Source organism: Ochotona curzoniae, unplaced genomic scaffold, assembly GCF_017591425.1.
Source record: "Ochotona curzoniae isolate NIBS_2020 unplaced genomic scaffold, NIBS_Ocur_1.0 contig_2754, whole genome shotgun sequence".
Classification (NCBI taxonomy): domain Eukaryota; kingdom Metazoa; phylum Chordata; class Mammalia; order Lagomorpha; family Ochotonidae; genus Ochotona; species Ochotona curzoniae.
In genome coordinates this window covers 33,385,759-33,400,883 of record NW_024465582.1, presented here as the reverse complement: position 1 = coordinate 33,400,883, position 15,125 = coordinate 33,385,759, and the positions used below count along the sequence as shown (strand labels likewise).

Sequence of the window (15,125 nt, the reverse complement as noted above, 5' to 3'; positions counted from 1 at the left end):
AGGTCTGGTCTCAGGTTTCAATCCTGAGAACACAGAACCGGGCAGGAGCCGGTCTCCTGCCGTCCTGGGCCAGCACACTGAGTCCTTTGCTTTTCCTGCGGCCCTCCCGGCTCCCGCCCCTGGGGACCAGTCACAGCGGTCCCTTCCACAGGCAGACAGGAGCCGGCCATGGGCAAGTGATGCTGACCATGCATCTGCTTTCTGCTTTCTGTGCGGGCTTTGAGATGGGGCGGGGGAAGGGGGAAATACCTTTGATTTCCACAAGGGAGGAGGGGAGAGGGTGAAAGGTGGGAACCTGCAGCCAGGGAGAGGGGAACAGAGCAGCCGCCGGGGACTGCTCTGGAAGAGCCCTTCTGCAAACAGGTGAGCAGTAAGACAAAGCCTTACTGACCGGGAGGCAGGAGCAAGGGGCGGCTCCCGGAAGTGGCAGGTCTTAGGGGGCAGGCGGGGGAGCTGCCAATGAGGTCCAAAGAGGTAGTCACTCAGCGACACAGTTTTGTAGAGGGAACATAAAGCTGAAAGAGCCCTATGATCTCAAAGGGGTTATAAAGAAGGAGGTGGGGGAACAAGGCAGACTCTTGGGCTCTTAAGAGAAACACCAGCAGGGGCATCAGGAACACACGGGCTGGGGAGCTGCTTCCAGCTGGGTGGGATCCAAGGCTTAGCGTGTCTCGCCTCTGCAACAGTCAACAAATCATTCATTCCCTTGGGCTTCAATCAGGCACAACCTAATGCTGTAAGAACTGGCTCAAGTGCTAGAAAAATGAGTTGCCGGGTGGTAGACTGGGAGAGCTGCGACCGAGAAGAGGGTGGACTCTGACAAGGGCCCTCAGGAGGAGGCATCTTCCCACCTGCCCTTGCAATGCACTGCAGCAGGAGCTGGGCCTAGAACTGTGGGTGAGGAGCAGGGCGGGACACAGTGGGATGCTCCGTGCTCCCTGTGAGACAGTCTTCTTTTACGTGTAGCTCAGCTTCTCTCTCTGTATGCATCTCTCACTGCATGGAAGATTCACTGGTGTTACAGCCTGCACGTGGAGGAGCCACCTTGACCTTCCTGGTGTGTCTGAAGCCACACGTGGTCCTATCTCTCCTTCACCCTCGGAAGAAACAAAGCTTAGGCATTTCTTTAAATGCAGGAGAGAAGAGAGAGAATTCTGGCTTAACAATATAATTGCCTTTGAATCCACAGTGTCTATTACCTCTTAGGACATTTTCCCACAATGAAGTTGCCTTATAAAAAGAAATGGCCCTAGTTAAAATGCTCCCATTCTTTCAACCCTGTGATTAGATGTCGGGTTTTGAAATTGCATTTGGTGACCTTAAAGATATCCTGAAAGGACTCCTCAAATCTCACCGGAAGTGTTTACTCCCAAGTACTTCCCTTCCACTGAAGAAAAAGCCCCGTCTGTTGATAGCACAACTTGTACCTGTTATACAAGGAACAAGGACTGGGTAATACTCAATAAAGTATCTGATCAGTTAAATGTCAGAAAAAGATAATATTAAAAAAAAAAATCACAGATAAAAGTAGTGTTAGCCAACAGGCTGCTATGGGTAACCGGCTGTCAAGACAGTATGAAAACAACCATAGCACAGAATATTCTATGGACTATTTAGGATTCAGAAGGCTGCAGGTTCTGGGCTGGTGTTGTGTCACAGCAGGTCAAGCAGGTGCCAGTGTGTGTCTTGGTTGCTCCACTTGTGTTTTAGCTCCCTGTAATGTGCCAGGTAGAGCGGTGGAGGATGGACCAAGGACCTGGGTCCCCCCTGCTGGCTTTGAGCTGGCCTCGCCCCAGCAGTTGTGGCCACTTGGGGGATGAACCAGCGGTGGAATAATCTTCCTATGTGTCTCTATTCCTCTCTCTATAACTCTTTCAAATAAATAAATACATCCTAAAACAAAAAAAAATGAAAAAGGCTACAGGTCGACCCCACCTGCCCCCCTGTCACCGTCAGTCATAAGCCAACCCTGAACTTGGCAGGCTGACAAGAGGAAGCAGGGAAATGACATACAAACACTCGACTATCCTGCACATCCAACAAGGTCGAGCCCTCTCAGGTGCAGTGATAGCAAGCACCGACGCCTGCAGTGCCACCCAGCACTATCTTCTCAGAATGAGGCCAACACGTGCTGGGTACAGTAAAGCCTTGAGACAATGGAGCCTGCAGCCCTGATTCCTGGGACCTGACACCAACAGGAGTATTATTTTCTATCATAAAAATCCTTATTCCTATTCCTTGTGAAGGCCTGGTAGAGTGACCATACGTTGACCTGGGAGACTAAAGCCAGCTTGTGCATCTGAAACAACACTATATCATGCCATCTATTTGAAACAACAAGACTCTGGATCATAACACAAAGTAAATAGTGCGTGGTGCAGGGGCCTGGGGAATAATCATGGTTTCTTGTACCCATCATAACAGAGTTGTTGTAGCAATCTATGCTTTGTGTCAAAGAGAGCTACTGTCCCATACTGTTCATGTTTAATAAGTTAGGTATTTGAATTTTATAAGCCAGGTGTCATTTTAGAGTAAATATTTGTAAAACAAAACACAACAAAGAACAAAAACAAAACAAATCTTAGCCCTAACAAACAGCCACTGTAGGAGGGGATAAAATGGGGCTGCTTAGGAAGCTGATTCCAGCACTGCCCCAGCAGCCCTGGGTCTGAGGATGGGCTGTGGATTCTGGCTGGCTTTTGGAGTCAGGTGCACTATGGGCTGTGACAGCAAGGGGGGCAGAAATGACACAAACTCCAACTGTGTTTGCTAGCCAAGGGAAAAGAAGGCAGAAGGAAGGGACTGGAGCCAACCCCATGGCATCAGCTCGGTAATACTATCCAGCACCAGTGAATCCAGAATTTTAGGGAAGCCAAACACAGCTTTCGACATCAGGAGGAAATGGCTCAAAGCAGTTGGACCTTGCTTTCTCCAAGTTCAACCCAGCCCCTCTGTCTAACTTAGGAGCACTGTGGCCGTCTGCCAAGCGGCGAGGCCTGAGAATAAGTACAAGAAGCATACTGGCAGGGCTGGGCTCTGCAGGCCTTGAAAGTCACTTGGGATCCACTGGGCTCAGCAGATTGGCAGAAAGCGGTGCTGGAAAAGGGGTCCGGGGGACACGAGGAGGCGGTCAAGCAGGCAGACAGCCTCAGGCAAGGGGGAGGGGTGTGCATACTTCTCACAGAAGCGCAGCCACCAATAAGTCAGGAAAATGTTATAGTTGGATTCTTACCAAATCTAGACTTTGTCTCCTTAAAACATTATTCTGTGATTTCTGGAAGAGAGCTCCACAAAAAGTACGGAAAAAAATTAATAATCACTGATAAATTTGGCATCCAATGATAACCGCCGACAATAGCTTGATATACCTTTTTTTCCTCAATATATTTTAAAATCAAAACTTGCATCCTAGGGTATATGAGGCTTTCCACTTGCTCGCTTTAGGCAATGGTGACATTAAACACTCCAGATGGACACAGGAAGAGCTGCCAGAGCCCTGCCCCACACCCACCCACGTCCACTGATGGTAAGATCACGTTGCCTTTAGGAGGGCCGGGAGATTTCACAAATGAATGCTTATCTGAGCGGAGCCTTTAAGAACAAGAGGAACTTTTTTTCGAGAAGCAAAACATTTTAGGTGGAAGAAATGAAATGAATAATATGTGAAGGAAGACACACAATTGGTTAAGAGGGAAGGCTGGGAAGTAAAAATGAGATCTGCCTGCCAGGCTAACCAGGCTGTGAACGAAGAAGCAGGGAGCAGAGGGAGAGGGGATGAGGGCCTCTCCGGCTGCTGCTGCGTCGTCGGGGGTGAAATCAGAGGCAGGGTCCAGCAGGGTTAAAGCCAGGAACGTGCCTCGCACAAGGACTGCTGCTAAGGCTGAGTCCCTGGGCCGTGAGCAGAGAAGCACAGCATTGCTCCCAGGATGGTGGCAGGGCTCTCGGTGACAGTGGCAGGTTTAATTCAAGATGGCACCCCGGGAAGACTCCACTGCAGTGGAGGCAGGAGAAGTACCAAGGTCCTGGTGCAGACAGACGGATGATGGGTCCCAGTCCTGGGAGCGTAATCTAGTGTTCTTAATTCGTACGCTGATAGAATATGGGTGGGACCACTGAAGGAGTTGTGGTGAACCGGGAGGCCTGCAGGGTCACCTGGGCGTCCAGCTAAAGCTGAGCGTGTGCTCAAAAGAGGCACACAGTCCCCGCTGTGGACCCCCACGGGCACGGTCTCTACAAGAGCTGGTGGAGGAATCGAGGGCCTGACACTAGTGGTCAGGTCATGCCGGAGTCAAGGCACCTGTTAGGATGGACGATGGTCAGAAATTGACCTTTGTCAGTGGGCTGGTCAGGTAACCCAGGAAGCATCAGGGCCACAGGGAGTGGGCGGGCCAGGCTGGGGGAGGGAGTGCCTGCGGAGGACAGACTGTGCAGAGTCCGGGAGGCCCTAGAGCTGCATTCGTCCAGGGAGCCGAGGGAAGGACTGGTGGCCTAAGTCACAGCCTCGTTTTTCCATGTGCGTATGGAAGGCACTGTGCAACCCAAGAAACAAAAGTTTTAGAAAACGAACCAGCTGGTTGAAATGAACTTGATTTTGTTCATTTGTTTCCCTCATTTCCGCAGCACACTGAGTTTAAAAACACACTGGCAAATATATCAGCCTTAGAAATAACCTGACAGCTGAGTCTACAGCCAGACTGGGAACGGAGGGGCCGGACTTGGGGAGGGCTTGGCCAGCAGCCACCTGGCAGTCCATTTTCTCTACACAGGGAGGGATGGTGCAGGTTAATGAAGCAGTTTAAGTTACTTAAAGGCATTTGGGTTACAAGCTCTGTAGTGGGTGGGGAATGCCCGCCACAAAGGGAGCCTCCCACGGAAAATACACAAAGAAAGAGTGCAGAAAACACAAGGAGACCACTCACTGCTTCTTTCCCAACCTCCCATAAAACCAAAACTTTGTATGGCACATGTCAAAACTAGCAGCTATAAAGTTTCAAGTGCATAAACAAAGCTTTGAGTTTTGAATTATGCAATATATTGGAATGTTATTAAGCAAGAAAATGCAGTTAGGTTTTTTTTTTTTTTTTGAAAAAACCTATAGAATTAGAGTTAATCGCTTGTACACTGCAACCTAATGAAGTGTGATGATCTGAGAAGATGTAAGACCTTGAGGTTAAAAGCTCTAAAATCTGGCTTCATGAATATCATACACTGGAAGTTAAAGGGAAGGGAGACCAAAAAAAAAAAAAAAACAACACAAAAAACAAAAGAAAAAACAAAAGTACAATACCTCTGGATTCATTATTCCTTCTTTTTTAAAGCAGCTGTAAAACATGTCCATGGAAAACACTTCACTCCAAAGGTAGCCATAGTACTGGCCGTCGTATCCCCCTGCCAGATGCCCAAATGTGGCTGGCATATTTGTGCCTTTGGGAAAAAGGGACACATTGCACATCTCCGTCAGCATGATGACAAATGTTAATGAGCAGGCGATCAGGTAGCTAGGGCTGCTTTCTGGGGAGTCATGTGGTGGGAAGAGAAAGTGCGCAAGAGGTTGTCACCCCACCACCCCCTGGGCAGACCGGTGCCTGTGGCCAACATGTTTACCAACTTCCCCCACAGCTGGTTTCGGCCTGTGCTCTGGAATGCCTGATGACAGTGTCACGGGCTTCGTCCACACCCAGCAGACAGTCAGCCCTTTGCCATCCCTGGTGCTTTTGCTTCTGAAAGACTGTAATATGACCCTGCTCTCTGCCACACATCTTCCTATCCACAAGGACCAAGAATGGAGCTTCCTACAGGCTGATGGCTCCTAAATAAGAATTCTTTATTGGAAAATTAGGAAAGATAGGGCTACATTAAAAATGATTTTGAGCCTGGCACGGTAGCCTAGTGGCATAAGTCCTCGTCTTGCATGTGCCGGGATCCCATTCAGGCGCTGGTTTGTTTCCTGGCTGTTCCACTTCCCATCCAGCTCCCTGCTTGTAGCCCGGGAAAGCGGTCTAGGACGGCCCAAGGCCTTGGGACCCTGCACCATTGTGGGGACCCAGAATAAGCCTCTGGCTCCTGACTTCAGATGGGCTTAGTTCCAGCTGCTGTGACTGCTTAAGGAGTGAACCAGTAGACTGAAGAAAGATCTTTCTCTCTGCCTTTCCTCTCTGTAGAACTGCATTTTTAATGAAAAGAAATAATCTTAAATTAAAAAAAAAAAAGATTTTAAGATCAGAATTATAGAGAGAGGGAAAGACAGAGATCTTGACACACTGGTTCACTCCCCAAAATGGCCACAACTGCTGGAGCTGGGCCAGGCTGAAACTTGGAGCCCACAAGCTAGGAACTTCTTCCAGGCCTCCCAAACATCCGGGCTGTCTTCCAAAGGACTGGAAGTGGAGCAGCCCAAATAGGACCTGGGATACAAGTTGGTGCTCCGGGAATGCTAGCATCACAAGAGGCGGCTTTGCTTGCAATGCCACAGTGCTGGCTGTTACAATGATTTCATCAAAGCTGCCCTATGGTTGATCTGTGGACAGATCACCAAGGGAGGCCAGAAACCCAGACTGAGTCAACTGGCCATCTTTATCTTTACTGTCTTTATAAATGTGGCTGATTCATTCTTTAAAAAGATTTTATTTGGAAAGTCAGAGTTAAAGAGAGGGAGAGATAGAGAAATCTTCCATCCATGGATTCACTCCCTACTAAGAGCCAGGGTTGGGCCAGGTCAGAGCCAGGAACCAGGAGATACATCAGGTTCTTCCACATGTGTGGCAGGGGCCCAAATATTTGGTTGGTTCATTTATTTTTACAACAATATTCCTGGTGAACTTACTTTACCAACTAGAGATGAATACACAGCTCTATGTTGAATTAAAATATATGGAGTAAGGTAGGGTAGTGGCACAGTGGGTTAAATTGCCATATGAGCATCCTATATGAGCACCAGTTCTAGTCCTGGCTGTTCCACTTCGGATTTAGCTCCTTACTAATGATTCTGGGGAAGCAATGGACCATGACCCAAGTACTTGGCTCCTGTCACCCATGTAGGAGACCCACACCGGGTTCCAGGCTCCCAGCTTTAGCCTGGCCAGTGAACATTAGATCTCCCTTTATCTCTCTCTCTCTCTCTCTCTTTGTCATTTTACAGATAAGTAACACTAAGATCTTAAAAACAATCCCAAGCAAAGTGACAGTCATAGCTGGTACTGTGCACAGGGAATTAAGCTGTTGTTTGGACTACTCACATCCCACATAGGAAGCCTGGAGCTAGAGAACTGCTTTTGTTTCTGACCCAGCTCCCTGCTAACGTGTTCCTTGGGAGGTAGCACATCCCTGTTATCTCTGTGGGAGACGCAGGATGGGGATGCTGGCTGCTGGCCTCATCCTGGCCTAGCCTGGGCTGTGGGCGTTTGTGGAATGAACTCATGATGAGAAAAAAAAAAATCCCCCTCCTCTGTTCCTTTCTCTCTGTCATTTTGCCTTTATTTCTTTTTTTTTTTTCAAAGTTTTTATTTTAAATTTTTGTTGAAAAGGCAGATCTACAGAAAGAAAGGGAGAGGAAGAGACAGGGAGAAAGACCCAAACGGTTGCACGGGCTGGAGCTGAGCCAATCCAAAGCCAGCACTTTCCTCTGGGTCCCCATGCGGGTCCCAAGGCCTTGGGCTGTCCTCTACTGCTTTTCCAGGCCACAAGCAGGGAACTGGATGGGAAGTGGAACGGCTGGGATATGAACTGGTGCCTGATTCCAGCACTTGCAAGGCGAGGATTTAGCCCCTGAGCTAAGGTCACTGAGTGCCAGGCCCCATTCTGCCTTGCAAATCTATAAATCTTTTTTTTTCCAAATATATAAATCTTTAAAACAAAGAAATAAGTCCTCCAAAGAGGAAGAATGAGAGAAAAGAAAAGAAGAAAGGAAGAAAAAAAAAAAGGAAGAAGCTTGCAGCTAACTTCTCAAACTGAAACAATATAGAAGTCCCTGCTTCTCACTGCCAGCGCCCTCTGCCATATTCTACCTGGGAATCACAGGGAAGTCATGGTGCCCGCAGGCAGGGCGGAGCTGGAGGGTGCTGCCAGGCACGGAGGGCGCTCAGCTCCGGGCGGAGGCCAGCTGCTCACGCCTGATTACACTAAAACGCTGCGGCTCTGCAGCCACCTCTCCTCTGAGCACATTTGGACGGCATCATTCATGAGGGCATAGTACGCTTCCCTGAAAGTTATGTCCTGACTGCAGAAATCAGAAACCAACGAAACTGGGTAATGTGGCTGACTGCTCCGCCCCGCTGCAGAGTTCGGGGTGCGCCCTGGGCTTGACGGGGTCAGGGCTCCGTACGTACCAGGAGTAGCTGCAACGCCTAAAATCTCTGTGCAGTATCTGGCGTATTCACTTGCGGCATCCAGGGATGTGTTGGCATGGAGGGACTGGTCAACTTTGCTCAGAACAATCTGGCGAAGGGTCAGGAGACCTAAGGACAGGAGAGGGCTTGAGTGCGTTTCGAAGAGAGAAGAGTCTGTTTCGGTATCAGATGATCACAGATTTCAAAACACCCTTCCCAGTAATACTCATCATACAGTAGAAGCAAGGCATTGTATTCTATTTAAGATTTAAAGGTTCCGCCCCTCCCCAAACATAACCCTAGGATCCCCTAGTCCAATGTTTAGTGTTCTTCTTTCACTATGTCTGCACTGCCGAGACACCATTATCACTAAGGAAAACACTAATTTTATACAATATGGCAGAAGTCTGGTGTCAAGTGACTTTAGCATATTGTCCTTTCTTAAAATTATGTCATACCTGTGTTGACCAGTCTTGAAGCAACAAGTTTTTCAAGCAGGTCATCTGCAATGGGGTTTCCGTCTCTGTAATGCCTTGACAGTCTTCGGAGGGAGTCCGGGTCCCACACCCAGTTTTCCAGCATTTGCGATGGCACCTCCACAAAATCAGTTTCCACATTTGTTCCACTAAATCGGGCAAAATCAGTCTGCAAAGCAAACACAGAAGTGATTTTTAAAGCGCTGGATGAAACTATGTGTTGATTAATTGTGTTAAAAACTCTTGGAAACTCAAGGCAGGCTCAATGTTCACTGTCCCTTCAGGAGAAAGGCCCACGCACCCTGGAATCCCATAAGCTCAGACCCAAGTCCCGGCTGCTCTGCTTCTGAGCCAGCTCCCTGCTAAGCCCCTGGGAGACCAGTGAACCTAGAACCTGGTCCCTCACAGCCACGCAGGAAACCTGGTTGGAGTCCCAAGCTGCTGCCTTCGACCTGGCCTTGGCCCAGTCTTGCTAGCACAGACATTTTGGGAGAGAACCAGTGCATGGAGGATCTCTCTCTGTTTCTCCTTCCTTCCCTGTAACTCTGTCTTGCAAATAAATGAGGGGAGGGACTTGAATGACCTCAAATGTCAATGAAGATGAACACAGTCAAGCGTCATGAAAAATAACCCCTCTATGAATGGTGGCCTAGTGGCTAAAGTCCTCGCTGTGCATGCACTGGGATCCCATATGGATGCTGGTTCCTGTCCCGGCTGCTCCACTACCCTTCCAGCTTCCTGCTGGTGGCTTGAGAAAGCAGTTGAGGATGGCCCAAAGGATTGAGACCCTGCACCCATGTGGGAGACCTGGAAGAATTTCCTGGCTCCTGGCTTCAGATTGGCTCAGCTCTGGCCATTGCAGCCACTCGGGGAATGAACCAGCAGATGGAAGAGCTTTCTCCCTGTCTTGCCTTCTCTCTGCATATCTGTCTTTCCAATAAAAATAAATAAATCTTAAAAAAAATCCCCAAGAGATCTACATTAAAGTAACATTATATTCTTCTGAACTACAAGTGAACTTGATACAACCATCATGAAATCATAAGCAAAAAAATCAGTTAAGCTTTGAAAATTAAAAAAAAAAAGTTTCACATTGAAAAAGAAAAACCCATAAGGCAAAAGATCCCCTCCCCCCCAAATGCTTGCTTCTGTTTACTTAACACATGCCTTTCTGGGGCACTCCTCACTCCACTGCTTAATTACTCAAGTCAAAATCAATGAGAGTTAAATTACACATTATAGACTGATACCGCGTACCGCGTGCGCGCACGTGTGTGTGTGTGTGTGTAATGCCTTTACTTTAAAAATGGATCTAAACTAACCATGCTGTAGAAGTCACTACAAAAGCAGCTGCCATTCTAGTGGGAGTTAGATCCGTGCATCAGTGGGCAAACACAAAGGACCACACGGTGTAAATTCTCCAGGGGTATGTCAGAGAACCTCTTCAGCAGGAAGCTGGCGATTCATCAGGACAGATCTGTGTGTTCCACCCTTATCCCGGCCACGTCCACGGAACACTTGGAGAACCGACACCAGCATTTAGCACTTAGCATTTAGCTGTGGAGGTCCCCTGCAGAGCAGTCATTTTTCTGCTTTTTTTCCCTGGGAACCCCTGTTTTCCTTTTCCTGCATTTCTTACATTCCAACCTTCTCTCCCTCAACTTCACCATGCCTGGGGCTCTGCGTGGGGGGCAGAGAAGAGGGGGTTCACCCCTGAGCAGGCAGCAGATGGAGGCTGAGGCAGAGGAAATGGCCCTGCTTTTGGCCCAGGGCAAGGCACAGATGTCAACACACCATTTCACATTCTGCCTTCCTCTCTTTATGGGAAAAGAGGTTTTGCTTGACTTCCCATTATAATTACACTGATTCCAGACACAAAAAAAGAGCTGCAAATGTTGAAAGGCCAAGGCAAAAGAAATCCATTGCATGCTGGCGTCAGGCCACCTCTGCTGAGAGGGTCTCAATCAAAAAATTGTTTATGGAACAAGACAAAAGTCCCCCCAAAATGCATTATTTTGCCTTACACAGCAATACAAATTTTAACATTATGTCCTATCTGACAGATATGGTCAACATTAATCGAGACTCAGGCATGGAGTCTGTCTTTTTTAAAATGCCAAAACAATAAAAATATTAGTATCTCCATTGTTGGGAAAAGGAAATGGAAACACACAGATTATGGTAGAACCAGCTCTGAATCCAAACAGCTTAAATTCACAGCTCTCAATTTCAGCCATAAACCCTATAATGCTGATCTTCAGTAACACATGCGCACACATACACGCACATTGGAACTAAATTATTACACTAAATATGGCTAAACTGCCTTACAAATGATGTAAAATAGCAAAGCCTTACATTAAACTCTCTTTTATGTGAATGATTAAAAGTGGGTTGCCATGGGTTTCCTTAGAAATTTGTCTTCCTCTACACAAGGCAAGATTTTTCTTAAGATGAAACATGAGACCACAGCGTGAAAGCCAATAATTGTAATCAATTATCCTCAACTTGGGATTCTGCAATACTAATGGCCCGATTTTCTAAAGATCATGGTAGTTAAAGAGGTACTGATTGATTAATAAAGGCAAAAATAAGACTGTCAGCTACCATCATACAATATATTTGCAAAAGTATGAACTTCACAGATCCTGCTTGTGTGAAGATTTTTCGAAGTCAATATTTACATATGAGGAGGAAAGTCAACCATAAACAACAGCAAAAGTGTGTTGTGTGTGTGTGTGTGTGTGTGTGTGTGTTTGGGGGGAAGCTTAATACTTCTCTCCCCCAAAAATACACGAACAAATAATTAACTCATAAGTTAGAAATAAAACTGAGCCACATAGGAATCAACACAGTTATGTCATGCAGAATAGAGGGGTTATTCTTTCCAAAGTCATTCTGTGGTGGGAGAGAGAGCACAGCACACGAAATGGACAGATCAACAATGCCTTCTAAAGAACAAAGGGAAATGTTTGCATGGAATAAAAGCTAGAAATAGTCCCACTGCTTACTAATTTTCCACAAATCACTTACGTTTTTCTCTGAGAGTTTTTGGGGCAACACCATTTAAATATTTTTTTGCATGTTGGCGGACAAAGAACCAACATTGAAGAGCTGAATTTGTAACAAACTGAATTCTCAACCAAAAGGAATCCACAGTGCATGTTCAGATAGAACCCATGGGCAAGACTTAAAATTCAGCAGCCTGGGTTATCGTTCCTTATTGCTCAGCCAACAGACACCACTTATGGGTTTTTATACTGTAATTCAAAGGACCCACAAAAATGCTTTCTTGAATTTTTAGTACAATCTGAAGGTATTGAAAATAGTAGCTTATGGGCCATAATAACTACTGTTGGCAAACTACCTCCCAGGTAAAATAGAGTATTGTAAACACCAACAATCCCCCTCAACACACAACAGTGCAACTAACAAATCATTTTATAGTTGACACTTCAAAAAGTTTTAGAACATTTTTTGCTGCAGGAAATATTCTGACAATCAAAACCTAGAAAACAACACAAACTTAGATTTTTGTTCAGTTCGAACTCAATAAAATTAATCAAACATGAAATTTTTCGTTACCTTACACAGAGAGTAGAGAGCCTAAAATATGCCACGTTACAGGTTTTTACACAGATGGCTTGGTGCCATTGGTTCCCACTCTGAAGCTGTAGCATGCAGTGAGAGGTACAGCGAAACTAGGTGAGCTCAAGTTTCAAAAAGTTACATGAACTTTGTGCTATGTAAAGGCTGAAGTACTGTCAATTGTTTTAACTAAGAGACCAGCTGCTTTTAGTGGTTACAATGACTGTTACCATATTAAAGCCCAATTCAAAGAAAGGCAGTTGCTGAAATAGTCACGTCTACTTTGTTAGAGAAAAAGGACAGGTCTCAGTAGAGTGGACTTGGCTGCCTGAGGTGCTCCATTGCCTGAGATGGTCCACTGCCTAAGGTGGTGGACTGATGTGGACTACTGCCTGAGGTGCTCCACTGAGGTGGTCCATTGCCTGAGGTGGCGCACTGCCTGCAGTGGCCTACTGCCTGAGGTGCTCCACTGCCTGAGGTGCTCCATTGCCTGAGATGGTCCACTGCCTAAGGTGGTGGACTGATGTGGACTACTGCCTGAGGTGCTCCACTGAGGTGGTCCATTGCCTGAGGTGGCGCACTGCCTGCAGTGGCCTACTGCCTGAGGTGATCCACTGCAGTGGCCCATTGCCCCAGGTGTTCCACTGAGGTGCTCCACTGGCTGAGGTGGCCCACTGTCTGAGGTGCTCCACTGCCTGAGGTGCTCCACTGCCTGAGGTGCTCCACCGCCTGAGGTGCTCCACTGCCTGAGGTGCTCCACTGCCTGAGGTGCTCCACTGTTTGAGGTGCTCCACTGCCTGAGGTGCTCCACCATCTGAGGTGCTCCACTGCCTGAGGTGCTCCACTACCGATTTCTCAGCTGTCATTCCATGTCTCAATTTGTCTCATCTCACAAATACAGGGGTGATGGACAAGTTTATGTAAAAAGGCACTGAAATACACAAATGTAAAGTGGTCATGGTCTTAGACCTTGCTGTACACAAAAGGTTCTGACCTTGACACATATCTGCGCTCACCGGAAGCGATGATAGTACTAACGAGGATGTGAGTAGCATTTTGTTAACTTTCCTGTTTGACTTCACAGCAGCCTGGAGTTCAATAGGTCAGTAACTGCACAGTCACTGAAGGGACTAACGGATGAAGAGCTGGAGAAGTCCCGAATACTGCGATGAAGCTCGCAGACTCACTCCCAGCTAGCTCATGGGGCGCTCAGTAGATAAACGGCTTAAGTCAAAACAAGCCAAAGCACGCAGCTCAAAGCTGAAGGCTAAGGATGGGGAGTAGGTATAACTTTAAGATTGTCTTTCCAAAGTCCAGCACATACCCAGGAAGGAAGGTAAACTTACTAATTACTGTGAAATCACCGAGACCCTGGAGAGAACTTTCTGCAGGAAGACTCAGGCACACGATACAGTCTCTCATTGTTCCACCTGACCTCATCTCAGCCTCCAGCTTCACCTCTCTTTCCTACTCTGTCTTATTTCAATACTTCTACTTTTGCCATTTTACTGAATATCATGCTTTTTAAAATCTTCCACTTCATGTCCTCAAGCTAAACTCTGAACATTCAAGATATTTTAACTGTTATTTCACCTGAGCCCTATGCTATTATTCCTAGCATAAATGTCAGTTACAGTAGAATTGTGAAGATGCATTTATTTGAAAGGCAGAGATACAGAGTGAAGAAGGGAGAGGGAGACCAAGAGACAGAAAGAGACCAAGGTCTTCCATCTGCTGGTTCACCCCCTAAACTGTTGCAATGGCCAGCACTGCTCCAGGCTGCAGCCAGGTGCATAGAGCCGCAGCTGGTCTTGCACATAGGTGGCAGGGGCCCAAGGACCAGGACCTCCCTCTCCTGCTTCTCAGGTGCATTAGCAGGGATGGGGATGGAAATGGAGCAACTGGGACTCAATTTCCACGAAGCACTCCAACACGGGATGCTGGTGTGGAAATGGCAGTTTACTCGGCTATGCCCAAAACCAGCCTCATAATTCTACTTCTTAAGGAGTAAACTAAATAGTTTTTAGTCTTTAAAAATTATTCTTGGGCCCGGCGCGATGGCGCAGTGGTTAAGGTCTTCACTTTGCACACGCCGGGATCCCATATGGGCGCCGGTTCTAATCCCAGCAGCCCTGCTTCCCATCCAGCTCCCTGCCTGTGGCCTGGGAAAGCAGTCGAGGACGGCCCAAAGCTTTGGGACCCTGCACCCACGCAGGAGACCCAGAAGAGGCTCCTGGCTTCGGATTGGCTCAGCTCCAGCCGTTGCGGCTGCCTAGGGAGTGAATCATCGGATGGAAGATCTTCCTCTCTGTCTCTCCTCTCTGTATATCTGCCTTTCCAATAAAAAAATAAAATAAATCTTTAAAAACAAATAAATAAAAATAAAAAATTATTCCTGTCATTTTTAAAAAGACTTATTTTATTTTTATTGGAAAGGCAGATTTACAGAGAGAAAGATCCTCCATCTGCTGATTCACTCCCCAAGTGGACACAATGGCGAAAGCTGAGCCGATCTGAAGCCAGGAACTTCTGCATCTCCCACACGGGTGGAGGGTTCCAGCAAGCAGGAAGCTGGATGGGAAGTGGGGCAGCTGGGACACAAACTAACACCCACATGAAGGCAAGGACCCAGCCACTAGGCTATCATGCCGGGCCCTACTCTTGTAATTATTAAAAAATATATATATATATACATATAGAAAATGCAGCAAGAAAATAAAAGAAATAAACACATTTG

At 47.0% G+C, this 15,125-nt stretch overlaps 1 protein-coding gene across 1 annotated transcript in view; it reads right to left on the bottom strand.

Moving 5' to 3' along the window:
* Positions 1 to 15,125, bottom strand: part of NLN (neurolysin) — a 92,913-nt gene that overhangs the window by 7,417 nt on the left and 70,371 nt on the right. The window contains exons 10-12 of the mRNA XM_040977615.1: positions 8,783 to 8,969; positions 8,325 to 8,453; positions 5,288 to 5,424 (exon numbers count right to left, since the gene is read on the bottom strand). Of these exons, the coding sequence (XP_040833549.1) occupies positions 5,288 to 5,424; positions 8,325 to 8,453; positions 8,783 to 8,969 (453 nt within the window). The remainder of the gene's footprint in view (positions 1 to 5,287; positions 5,425 to 8,324; positions 8,454 to 8,782; positions 8,970 to 15,125) is intronic.